At 35.8% G+C, this 12,330-nt stretch overlaps 2 protein-coding genes across 3 annotated transcripts; both read right to left on the reverse strand.

Annotated features, from left to right (window-relative positions):
- Positions 1 to 8,196: 8,196 nt before the first annotated feature.
- On the reverse strand, positions 8,197 to 9,621 carry LOC124437458. Of its 2 annotated transcripts, XM_046987438.1 has the most exons (3): positions 9,269 to 9,621; positions 8,747 to 8,838; positions 8,197 to 8,502 (listed from the first exon to the last, which is right to left on the reverse strand). In XM_046987438.1, the coding sequence occupies exons 1-3, from the start codon at positions 9,602 to 9,604 to the stop codon at positions 8,466 to 8,468; spliced, it is 465 nt and encodes a 154-aa protein (XP_046843394.1). In that variant the 5' UTR covers positions 9,605 to 9,621; the 3' UTR covers positions 8,197 to 8,465. The 2 variants fall into 2 exon arrangements, with proteins under 2 accessions (XP_046843394.1, XP_046843393.1); XM_046987437.1 differs by lacking the exon at positions 8,197 to 8,502 and having other exon boundaries at positions 8,643 to 8,838; positions 9,159 to 9,621.
- Positions 9,622 to 10,004: 383 nt separating this feature from the next.
- LOC124436067 lies at positions 10,005 to 11,226 on the reverse strand. The gene is made up of 3 exons (XM_046985994.1): positions 10,991 to 11,226; positions 10,644 to 10,696; positions 10,005 to 10,189 (listed from the first exon to the last, which is right to left on the reverse strand). Exons 1-3 carry the CDS (start codon positions 11,224 to 11,226, stop codon positions 10,005 to 10,007), a joined length of 474 nt encoding a protein of 157 aa, XP_046841950.1.
- Between the last annotated feature and the right edge of the window lie 1,104 nt (positions 11,227 to 12,330).

Here is a 12,330-nt window from a genome sequence, read left to right on the forward strand (position 1 = left end):
GACTAAGAATTTTAATATATTCTCTATCTTCAACTTGGAGCAATAAACGAATAATTTCGTCAAATTTTGGATTAATTTTGATATTGAATATGTAAGATATATGAAATGGCTCGTCATCCTAAAGATTATGAAAGTGGATATGAAGAGTCAAGATTTAAGAATGCTGTTGTTGAAACTTTTTACTGTTCAGTTTGCCTCAACGTCGTTAAGAATGCTAGAATGTGTCAACATAACGAACACATCTTTTGTCGTTATTGAATTAAACAACATCTACGAGTTAATGCACAAAGATGTCCTCAATGTCAAGATGATTTGACGGTTGCTACACTTCTTCCAGCAAGTCTTATAAATAACTTGATTTCTAAGTTAAAGATCAGTTGCAACTACGCAAATCGTGGTTGTCCTGAATTTATCAACGTTGAAGATCTTGAAAATTATGGCTTTGCTCCAGTGTTGTGTTCTAATGAACGTTGTGGTCTGGAGATAAACAAACGGAGACAAGATTAAACATGAAACTGAGTTATGTGAACACAGAAAGACTGCTGCTCATGACTTTGGTGAAATTTGAGAAATGTTTCAACTAAGTTTTGTTCATGTTGACAAAGTGAAAATGCAGATGAATGAAATAAATGGGAAAATGGATCAAAAGTTTATTGATGTGTGTAATGAAGGCATAGATAGCAGTTTGAAAATTATTCAATCGACAGCGTATGAAAAGCAAAGCACGTGTGCACATTGTACGTATGTTTTAAAATATTGTTTATGTCTTTTGTAGATCTGCTTCATTGCACTATTTTCTTTTATCTTTTGTTTTTACTTTGCTTTACATAAATATGTTAAAATATAAAACTAGGCGTTGTTATTTTTCGCTTTTAACTTCCGTGTTTGTCAAACGTCGACGGAGAATTTCAACGTATCTTCTAGCTTTAACTTGCAGCGATAAACAAATAATTTCGTTTACACTTGGATTAATTTTGATCCTGAATTATATGGGAAAACGTATGAAATGGCTTGTCGTCCTAATAATTACGATTCATATGGATATGATGACTCAAGATTTGAAAGCCCTGTCAACGATAATTTTTATTGTCCAATATGTCTCAATGTCATAAAAGATGCCAGAATGTGCCACAATGAACACATCTTTTGTCGTAAATGTATCGAAGAACATCTACGAGTTAATGCACAAAGATGTCCTCAATGTCAAGATGATTTGACTGTAGCTACACTTCTTCCAGCGCGTGTTATAAATAATATCATTTCAAAGTTAAAGATCAACTGCGACTTCGCTAGTCGTGGTTGTCCGAATTTATAAACGTTGAAGATCTTGAAAGACATGTTGAAAATTGTGGTTTTGCTCCAGTGTTGTGTTCTAATGAACGTTGTGACAAGGAGATAAACAAACGAGACAAGATTAAACATGAAACTGAGTTATGTGAATACAGAAAGATTCCTTCTCACGACTTTGAAGAGATTAGAGAAATGTTTCAACGAAATTTTTGATCATGTTGAAAAGTGAAAATGCAGATGGTTAAAATAAATGAAAAAATGGATCAAGATAGAACTGAAATAAATAAAAAAATTAATGATGTATCTTGTCAGGCTACAAAAGAAATAATGGAATTAAAGAAAGAAATGATGGAATCAAGGAAAGAAATAAAAGACGTTCAACAAAGCCTTTCTACAATGACCAAAGAAATGAAAGCCATGATGTTTCAAATGTTTGAAAATATGAATATAAGTGAACAACATGTTAAAACATTGACATCATCAATTGAAATGGTGATGAACTCAGTAAAAGGTGATATTTTGATTGCTGGAGGTTACCAAAACAAAGTGTTGAAATATTTTCATGGAAGGAGGAGAAATGGTTTGACATTGCATCAATGGAAAATATACACAGCTATCATCATTTATATATAATGATAATTTATTTGTTGTTGGAGGTAATGAATGCATCAATTGAGACATTGAATTTTAAACAGTTTCCTTTGACATGGAAACTTTCCTACAACTTATTATCATGTTGCCAGCACCAAACTGTTGTTTATAAACAACAAATCTTTCAAATTGGAGGATATAATTATACTAATTTTACAACATTGGATCAAATTAGTGTAATGCAGATTACTGGTAAAACATCTTATGTTTTCAAAGAGTTGTGTCATATGCCTGAACAACGATTTAACCATGGAGCTGTTGCTGTTGATGATAAAGTTCTTATTTTTGGAGGAAAGGGAAAAGATTGGAAAGTTTTGTCGAGTGTTTTGGAATTTAATCCAAGGACTCTTACATGTAAGGAAATGCCTCCATTACCTCATCCATTGACTGAAATGGCAACAGTTCAATGGAGAGATCAAGTTGTTCTTCTTGGAGGTTCCGATGGAAGAAAATATTTGAACAGTGTTATCATGTATGACTGTCATACAAGAAAGGTTACAGTCTTACCATCCATGTTGGAAAAGAGACACAGGTGTTGTGCAGTTATAACTGATGATACAATTATTGTCGTGGGAGGTCAGAATAATAAAAGTGGACGTCTTAAATCAGTAGAGTGTTTAAAAATGGGAAGTAGTTCTTCATGGACATATCTTCCTTCAATAAATGAATATCGACATGGAGCTATTGCTGAAGTTTTACCCTTTGGACAAAAGTATTTATAAGCACAGAATTATTCTCTAAATAATCAGAACATTATAACTCAGTAAAATTTGTTTATATTAAAGCTAAACACTACTTAAAATTGAATATGTAAACTTACAATGTTCATATAACCTTTGATTATTATAATAAATTACTGGAGAAATAAATGGTTTTAGTATTTTACTAATGACAGAGACAAAAAGAAAATTTATTGCTTTAGTATTTGTTCAGAATCTTCAAACTTACAACTGTGTATGAGTTTGACCAGTGGTGTTGTCGATCATAGAGATTATAAATAATACTAAAGGTGGCATCGTAATATAATCAGTGAATATAATCTATAGTCCAAAATACGGCACACATTTTTGGGGGGCAAAATCGATTCCCTGATGTTACGATACAGTGGCCAACTATGATTTTTTGACTTTTTTGTTTTTATTATACGGAAATACAATAGTTAATATTGTCACAATTGATTTCTTGAACTATTTTTTTCTTTTCATCGTAATTTTAGAGGATAACTAATAACGCTACGAAATTGGAGCTTCGAGTCAAAGATCTGGCTATTTAAAACAAATCGCCAAATTCTTTTTTCACGAATTTGCAACGTGTTTGCAATATTAAAAATTTGTTTGTCTAAATTCCATAGCGCTAAAAAATAAAAAAAATGTACCTTGTGAAACAAACATCATCTTTTTGCGTTGCTTCCGTCAAGCAATCGACTCCTCTTTTGGTTCACAGGTCTTCAACTCCTTTTTATTTTAACTTTTCATTTATTTTAAAACCAAGAAATGCAATGCAGCACTGCAGTATTCTGCTGTCTTAGAATTGATTATTTATATCTTAGCTATTGGTAAATAATTACTGCAAAATATGAGTCGATCTTTATCAGTGCTCACTCTTTCATATCGTTGCACATTATGCATGAATGATTTACGTCATATTACATTTAATTACAGATAAGCGTCCATGACGTACATGCAGCACATAGCTTTTAAAAGTTCTATCTTGTAACGTTTTACGTTTGTTATTCAAACAATGGCAAAGAGGCTGTATTCTGAGTTGTTATCTCAAGCGGAGAAGTCAAGTAGGGATATGCAAAACAATCCGAGATTATCTGACATATCTAAGGCAAAATCAATTTTGAGTTCGATTCCAAATTGGACACTGAGTTCATTTACGATTTGAATTTCAGTTCCGAGCTCGAATCTTTGGCTCGGTAAATATAATATATCGTAATTTTACAATATAATATATCGTAATTTTTAGCCAATTGCAGTTGAGAGTCTTTTTTAAAATAATGGCGTATGCACCAATGTGAGGCATCCAGCATGGAGACAGAAAAATTTTACAAACAAGTTAAAAAGTTAACGCATATTTTTCGGGATTTTTGTCTTTTTTTAAATTGGTAAGTATGGATTCATGAAGAAAAATTATCCTATTTTTTAGTGATATAATTATTATTTGGAATTCTTGTTTGTTTTTTACGTATTATTACTTTATGTAAAGGCATGTTTTCGTAACTGCGATGATAGTTGCCTACATTTGGTAAATATATAATATATATATAATCAATTATACAAAGTTTGCGGTTCACGGTTTCTTACGATGAAATGGGGAGAGTTATCGTTTGTTTAAACTATTTCAAGTGATTTTTGGGCCACCTATGTTGAGAGTTGCAAACCTTGTCAAAATATAAGACCTTTAAGACCATATATACGTGGAGGTCACGCGAGATAGCGCGCGTGACAAACATTGCACATGAATCATGAAATATATTTAGTACTATTTACATAAATTGATTGCATGAAAAAAATGAAAAACGCAAACAGATTTCTTTCTGGGCCACTTATGTCGAAACTCGAAAGCAGTTGGCAAAAGCATATTTGTTTACATTCATCCGGGACCTAAATTTTCCCCAGCTCCGCGTCTTCACGACCTTCGGTCTCGGGCTTGCACTGATCTGCTCTCGAGTTCTCCCAAAGGTCTCATCGGTTAGCATAAGCCTTTGCACACAAAGTAAACATCTTTTATTCCTTAAATGTCATGAGTGATCACTCAATTTTAGTATCTACTATATTGCGTTGTTTATGCCTCTTATCTATTCAGATTCCTGATATTTAAAATCAAACAGAAAGTTAAAGAAGTTCCGAAAGGTTCTACTTTATTGTGATTGTGCGCTCCCCCTCATTCCGTATAAATTCCCCGGAATTGTTAACACACAGAGAAAAAATTGAGATTTCACCAGTATATAGGTCGCGTGGGGAATGGGTCAGAGTGTTTTCCACGCATCAGGCAGCAACGAGGAAAAATTGTGTGTCATGATTTCACATTCAGCTCCGTCTTATAGAGTTGTATTAATTTGTCGATCGATCGTCTTCGATTGTTGCTGAATATGTTTCTCCTCAAAAATATCTTGCTGTGGCATGCTAGCTGCATTTTCAAAGCACAAATGCGTAAAAAACGACAATAAATCAATTTTTTTCAATTTTTTTCAACGTTTTTCCACAGCCAAGAAGCAAAGCAAACATCGGCCGCCGAAAAAAACACACATTACTTCAGGGGGGAGCTTGACAATAATTTAGATGTATTTTTGGCTTTAGCCAGTCATGGGACAAAACTATAGAAGTTATCGTTCCAGATGTATTTTAGTTAAAAGTCTCAATCACTGTGTCAAAGTGATATGAGTATTCCCATGTTTTGTGTATCCCAGTACTTAAATCATGAAGGTTTTAAGCGTCCGCAGCAATTATGGCTTCCGTGCTTTAACTATCCTTACCCGACCACCCAACGTTCACAAATCACTAGTGATAAAGGTTTCCCTATGTTTGTTCCGTTATTACGTTGGTTTCAGAGGTTTCCCTACAGTGGATTTTCCTTGACCTAGAAGGAACAACAATAGACTTTTTTCACGTCATACAACATTGAGTAAAACTGAGTAATATCCCGTACTTAAATCCACAAAACTTCTAGTGATTTAAGTAGGGAATAACCAAATCACGGGTTTACTAATATCACTGTCACAACGGTTACCTCAGTATGAGCCCGCGAGTTAGCCGTTTTATATGGCGGTATTCATTATTTTATCTGGTTTGCTGTTTCCGCTCTTTTGACGTTCCTAAAGAGAGAGAATAGGAACACTTACGGATGATTCGTGCATTTATTGAAAAGCACACATTATCCATTACTACTCACATTTTTTCCTTCCATTCTCAATTTCCTTGCAACTTCTAACCGCAACTTTCTTCAAAAAATGATTCCGAATTTGGATTCCGAAGAACCTTTTTAAAAAAGAAAGTTGATTAAGTGATTACATTTTAAAATATGTAATATGTATGGTTTAGTTCAGGGAGGACGATATAAGACAACAGCGCACTTCTTACCGTATTAAGGACACTATAACCAATACCAGTCTTGAACAATTCTGACAAAAAATTCACTCCATTTTCTACAGTTGCCGAGATTGTATCAACTTGCTTTCACCAGAGTATAGGTGCCATCGTTTGATATACGGGTCTTATTGCTTTTGTGTACTTTCTCTCCAAGACTGCAGGACCAATTTGGCAGCCCGGCCTGAAAGTCCACGGTCATGGAGAATCATCCCGAGATTAGACATAGAAGTAGAACCAGCTTTGGTTATAGTGGATGAACCAAGCTTGGTTGGCTGGGTTGAGTCAAAACGCTTTGCCAGTGGCAGCTGAATTGGCTCCTGGATAACATTCTCATCACTTTGGGCAGCCAAGACTGAGTCGGCCAGTTCGGAATCACAAGCAGTCCTGTTGCCTTGTCTTTTGAATTTTTTATAAACTTTTGGAAAGATACTAAAACGTGGAAATGCATAAAATGAATACTTTGACCATGATATATCGAATTCATTGGCATAAGCTTTCGGATCTGGTTTAAAAGCCACAAAGGACTTAAATTTATAGTTGAGGCAAATAGATCAATATCACGTGTAAACTGAGCACACTGTATTGTCTGTGACAGGATAGCAGACTCAAGGGCCCACTCACTGGAGCCTGAGGCCCTACGCGACCCTTTATCAGCAAGTGTATTTGTTATCCCGGGAAAATGCAAAGCGGAAAGCCATACCTTATTATTTACACACCAATCCCATACTGGTGGACAATATCACGTTTAGCAAATAGAATGTTGATTTCCAAATTGATAAGAATTCTATCATTGCAGGTAAATAATTGCTCTCTAGGCGATTTTGTTTGCACAGGGGGTGAGGAGATATCTATATGTGCTTCTGACACCATGTCTAAAATAAATTCATCTTAGGTTAGCAATTTCCATTTCTCCACATACGAAGCCAGTCTACCGGCCTTAAATTCAGTAACTTTAAGTCGGAAAAATTTAAAAGAGCAGGTATAAAGGAGGCAAAATCAAGTACCTGTAATGTACTTAAGGTTATGACCAAATCTTGTGTACTCAAGGTTTTGTATTTTTCCATTGTTTCTTGAATTGGACTTCATAGCCTGCTCCATGGGGAACGCAGGGGCGGATCTAGGATTTTCAAACGTCAGTCCTAAACCGGCGAACGCCGGAGCGTTTGCCCGTAAAGGGTCGAGGCATCCCCTGGAAAATATTGAAGCCTAGGGTCCCAGAAATGCTATTTCCAGCGTTTTGGAATAGCTTTACAACAAATTTTCAAAGTGAATGAAATCGCAGTTTTTCATTTTTTCTTACAAAATATTGAGGACAAACACGCTAAGACCGTTTCGCCCAATGTCAGGGCTCTTCAGCATGCCTAGAAACACATAGTGCAAAGCAACAATGTGATTCCAGACATGGACAGTCTTTGATTTATCAGCAACGGCGCATTAAGCAGCCAGTTGCACTGTCTTATTTCTGCAGCAACGGCGCATTAAGCAGCCAGTTGCTGTCTTCTTATTTTGCGGCAACGGCGCATTAAGCAACCTGTTGTGCTGTCTTAAATTTTGCAGCAACGGCGCATTAAGCAGCCAGTTGTGCTGTAAGACATTTCTGCAGCAACGGCGCATTAAGCAGCCAGTTGTTCTGTAAGACATTTCTGCAGCAACGGCGCATTAAGCAGCCAGTTGCAAAGTCAGTAATATTTCTACAGTAACGTAGCCATTACATTAAGCAAATTTCAAACGTGTATTACCTTCAGCAAACTTATTGATCACTCTTTCTATGTCAGGAATAATTTCTGGGTGAATTCGCATTAAAGCCAGGCCATTTAAACGTTCCTCTACCATAGTGCTCCTTTCGTAGGTTTTAGATTCCTCAGTGCTGAAATTGATCTCTCACATTCACATGAGTGATTGGTAGTGTACCTAAAATGCGAAGAATAACTTTAATATTTTCAAATCCTGGAAATGTTACATGCTTCAGTGTTTTGACGATGTTTTCTGGCAAAGGCCATTGTGCGTTTCCCAGTATAAACGCCATTGCCTTAATTCAGCATCTAAACCAAGGGGTTGGGCAAGTCATCATGATAGAATTTTGCAACACTTTTAAACTGTTCTTTCCAATCAATTCCTTTGTCCGACAGAGTCATCATTTTGACGGAACGATAGATAATCCTCGGTACACATTAACACTATCCAAGTTAAACCTAGTTCTCAAAGATGTTTGAAGATGGTCTAATAAAGGAATAGTGATGGTTAGTTTATAATGTTCTTTGAATGATTGACTGGGGGGATTAGATCGCATAGTTTGTCTTCCAGCAATTCGCTTTTTTGTTTCTTGAACGTTGACCTCTTCAGCAAGTTTTAAAGCCTCTTCATACCAAGTGTTATGATAAAAATTAATGCTTTTCCTCATGTTGGCTACATCATTCTTCAAAGTGGTTATCAAATGAAAACCATCCATAACATCAATAGTTTTTCCCTGCAACAACTGCGTGACTGGAAGAGTAGTATCAAGAATATTTCTTGTAATAACTAGCGCAACAATAAAATGAAATTGAGTAACTAATGAAAGTAACTGGGAAGCATCAGCAGCAAGGGAAGGATTCACCTGCGCTTACATTGTTTATCATGTCCTGAAGAGTGTCGATTAAAGGGATAAACAACTGTTGAAACGTGTCAAGACTGTCAACTCGCTCAACCCATCTGGTTTTACAAAGACTTACCAGTTTTGCCTTCTTGGTCTGAACATCTGACTTTTTAACGTGCTCAGCAAAGGGTATGTTGCGTGTCTGTGATATGTTGATAAAATTGGCAGCTTGAGAAACAACAGATAACATGTTATTAATTTCAACGTTAGAAAGAGTGTCACAGACAGATAAATTTAGTCGATGACTGTAACAGTGAGTGTAAAGAGCTTTAGGATTAGTTCTTAAAATGTGGGCTGCTAAACCATTTATATGCCCAGAAACAGCCCCTGCACCATCATAACCTTGTCCCCTGCAATCCATAATGGGTAAGGCAAATTTCTCTAGAGTTTCTAAAATAAGCTTTGAAAGTTGTTGACCACTCAACCCCCATTTGCAATGCAGGAAACACATGAACTCTACTTTAACATTCATTGAAGAGTCAACAAACCGTAGAACAAGGGACAATTGCTCTTTGTGAGAAGAATCAGCAGCTTCATCTGCAATGATAGAATAATATCTATTTTTTTTTATCTTGTTTATAATATCTTCTGATATTACCTGACCAATACAGTTGATGATTTTGTTTTGGCTGGTCTTGGAAATATAACTTTTATTCTTGCCACATTTGAGCAAATGATTTTCCAAAGTTTGATCACCAGCTCTAACTCTAAAATTTAAAGATTCAACAAAATTACCAACATTGCCATTGACTGAATAGCAACCGACCTCTGGGTGAAATTGAGCATCGTCACGATGACCTCGTAATCCAATGCCAAGCCTTCCACAAAAAAAAACTGTATCAACAATTTGTATAAGAATTTTCCTATTTTGCTCAATTTCAAGTTTTATGTTAGTATCTAAGATATTTTCAATGGGTTGAGCTACACCTGACATTTGAGAGCATATATTATTCAAAATTGGAAAAGTAGATGCATGTAGTCCCATTTTTTTTCCAGCATGTCCTAAATGTACCTACAGCATCATTCCAATGACGAAAGGTGAACGAAATAGATTGTTTATTCTCGAGCATTTACTGGGGAATTGATGTCCAAAAGAACACATGATAAGCAATAAGCACCATCTTCTTTTGGTGAATAACACAGCCAGGTAAAATCTTTGAGCCATTCATATTTAAAAGACCTTTTATTGTTCTCACTCAAAGGAGGAAAAGTGTAATTTTCATCAGGTTTAAAAACATTTTTAATAAGCAAACAAATATCAGACATTTGAATGGTCAAACCTTTAGCTCTTTTGTAGTAGGTAGCTACATCAAAATTGTGAATAAAGTTAGGCTTTACCTGTAAATCTTCAATGGTTTGTTCAGTAACCCTAGTACAAGAAACCTCACTTGTAATGATTTCTGGTTTTCCATTTTGAAAAAACTTACTGATATTCCCAGACTTTTTTCAGCTTTGCTTTTTGAAGGCACTGGGCATGTTGGACCAGAAATTGTCCTTTTAGTTTTGCTAGGAAAAAAAACTAGAGGAACAAAATGATTAGGTTGGAAACATTGATCTGGTTTAACTATCCTTTATAACAAAACAAAAGATGAATTGCATCGGCTGATTCTTTAACTATTCTTCTTGGACAAACAAGAGAGTTGAATATTGATTTCTCTCTCCACAATCTGGGTAGTAAGTAAAAATTTTTGTCTCCAACACAGAAGAAAGAGCTAAAATGCATAGAAACGATGACCAATTTTGGTCATGACAATTCAAAAAGGCCTCCTTTTTGACAAGATCAACACCTACAAAACCAGAATCTAGACAGTCTTGAGATACTGTCAAAGGTAAAATATTCTTTGAGGTGTTGTTGAATTCTTTATGCTGTTCAACAATTGAGGAAAATAAAGGATGTTGGCAGTAAAAAGTAGCATTCAAACACAGCTCAAGTGATGTTAACTGCCTCAAAATATGCAATAAACTGTTATCACCTGCCAAAAGCAATGACACTGAACTGTAGAGACAGTTGCCAGATACTTCTGATCTAAATTGAATAAAAAAGTCGTGTTCCTATAAGTCCTCCAACAAAATTTAACTAACTGGCCAGGAAATATCTAACATAGCAACGTAGTTACATGTAGAAGATAATTCAAAGTTCAAATATAAATTCACTATTCGCTGAATTTATGCCAATATTATAATAAAATTAAAGCCCAAGCCGTAGATCTTTAGTATACACTGCACAAAATGAAATCTGCTTCATTAAAATTTATACAACAGTCAATAGACATAAACCACATCTCATAGTCGCATAAATTGATATTAATGGTTTGGATACCTTAAAGCCATGCATACATTTCCTTTGTCCTCGTGTTGCTTACGCACGATTTTGGGGATGTAAATTTCTGCTGAGAACTCTCTGCTCAATGATGTTTCGTCTTTCAAAAGCAATGATAAGAATTCCTCTCTCGACATTTTAGTCGCCCCACAATATTCCTCATTCAAACGCAATTTCAATTCATTCAGAGATTTATCATTCTCTTGCGAAATTGCAGTCTGAACAGTAGCATACATATTAATATTTAACATTGTAGTTTGTAAACGATTTTCCAAATAAATGCAATGAAACAGATTTTGCAAACCACGCTATAGTGAATCACAACGTGATGATCTATCTCGCATTCCAGACACCACGCTTGACTATGTTAGCTCAGAGGGCTATCAGTCGAAATTGGTCAAACCAATCACAATAAAACAAAAATTCAAATGAGCCAATTGTAAGATAGCAATTGGACTCCCTTATAGGTCCGGCCACCCCTATTATCGGTCGAGATTATTCCAGACTGTCCACTGATCTGGACATTGACCAATAAAATAGCGTTTCTGGCGTTCATAGACTCCTTTATATGTCGAACCAGTCAAGCCACCCCGCTTATCAGTCGGTTATTCCAGGTCAATTAAAATTCAACTGATCTGGTTACCAAGGAGATATTCATTGGATTAGTCATTAGTTTTCAATAATAAATAAAGCTGGATTTTCATCATGAAGTAAATGCGATATTAAAGTAAGAATAATTAATGAATTTTTAATTACTATGAATAGGTAATTTTTGAATTTCAAACATCAGTCGCGCGACGGATTTGACATACTCTAGATCCGCCCCTGGGGGAACGGTCCGGCCTCCCACGTCTTTTCCCCCAAAAAAGAACTTTGGTCATTTTGGGATAGATGTTTCCAAGACTCTTTGCTTTCAATAGGCTCTCCTGAAGACCGTGAGTGATGAGGCCATTGCTTTTCCAATCTTATTCGATGCTTTGATGTTGTTAATTTGAGCCTGGAACTCTTCCCCAAATAGAAACTCAGTGATTGGTCCCTGTGGTGAGCAAATAGATGCGAATTCCTTATTTAAACAAAGTTTTACAGCTTGTCTCCGATGCATAGACAATTGATGGGTAGCATGACCAAGCAATGCCAGAGCATCAGTATTTATAGTTAGCAGTTTACCTGTATTCATATCAGCTGCACCCGAATTGGGTTTGAGCAACAACTCAGCTGAATGTGCAAAGGTTGTGCTTGCTTGTGGATCGCGCGCACTCTCACGTGACTCCTTAGCGAGCAATAACCAATGATGAAGTAGAATCCAGTGGGGACTCGATTATCACCCCTCTTGATACAAC

The sequence above is a fragment of the Xenia sp. Carnegie-2017 genome, unplaced genomic scaffold, assembly GCF_021976095.1.
Source record: "Xenia sp. Carnegie-2017 unplaced genomic scaffold, XeniaSp_v1 HiC_scaffold_16, whole genome shotgun sequence".
In the NCBI taxonomy this organism is placed as follows: Eukaryota; Metazoa; Cnidaria; class Anthozoa; order Malacalcyonacea; family Xeniidae; genus Xenia; species Xenia sp. Carnegie-2017.

Coding starts and splice junctions, on each gene's coding strand:
- LOC124436067 (XM_046985994.1), bottom strand. CDS start 11,226: ATGTATGCTACTGTTCAGACTGCAATTTCGCAAGAGAATGATAAATCT. Junction 10,697..10,990: donor AATGTATGCATGGCTTTAAG/GTATCCAAACCA, acceptor TATTCAATTTAG/ATCAGAAGTATCTGGCAACT. Junction 10,190..10,643: donor AGTGTCATTGCTTTTGGCAG/GTGATAACAGTT, acceptor TTGTTCCTCTAG/TTTTTTTTCCTAGCAAAACT.
- LOC124437458 (XM_046987437.1), bottom strand. CDS start 9,604: ATGTCAGGTGTAGCTCAACCCATTGAAAATATCTTAGATACTAACATA. Junction 8,839..9,158: donor CAATTGTCCCTTGTTCTACG/GTTTGTTGACTC, acceptor TTGTTTCTCAAG/CTGCCAATTTTATCAACATA.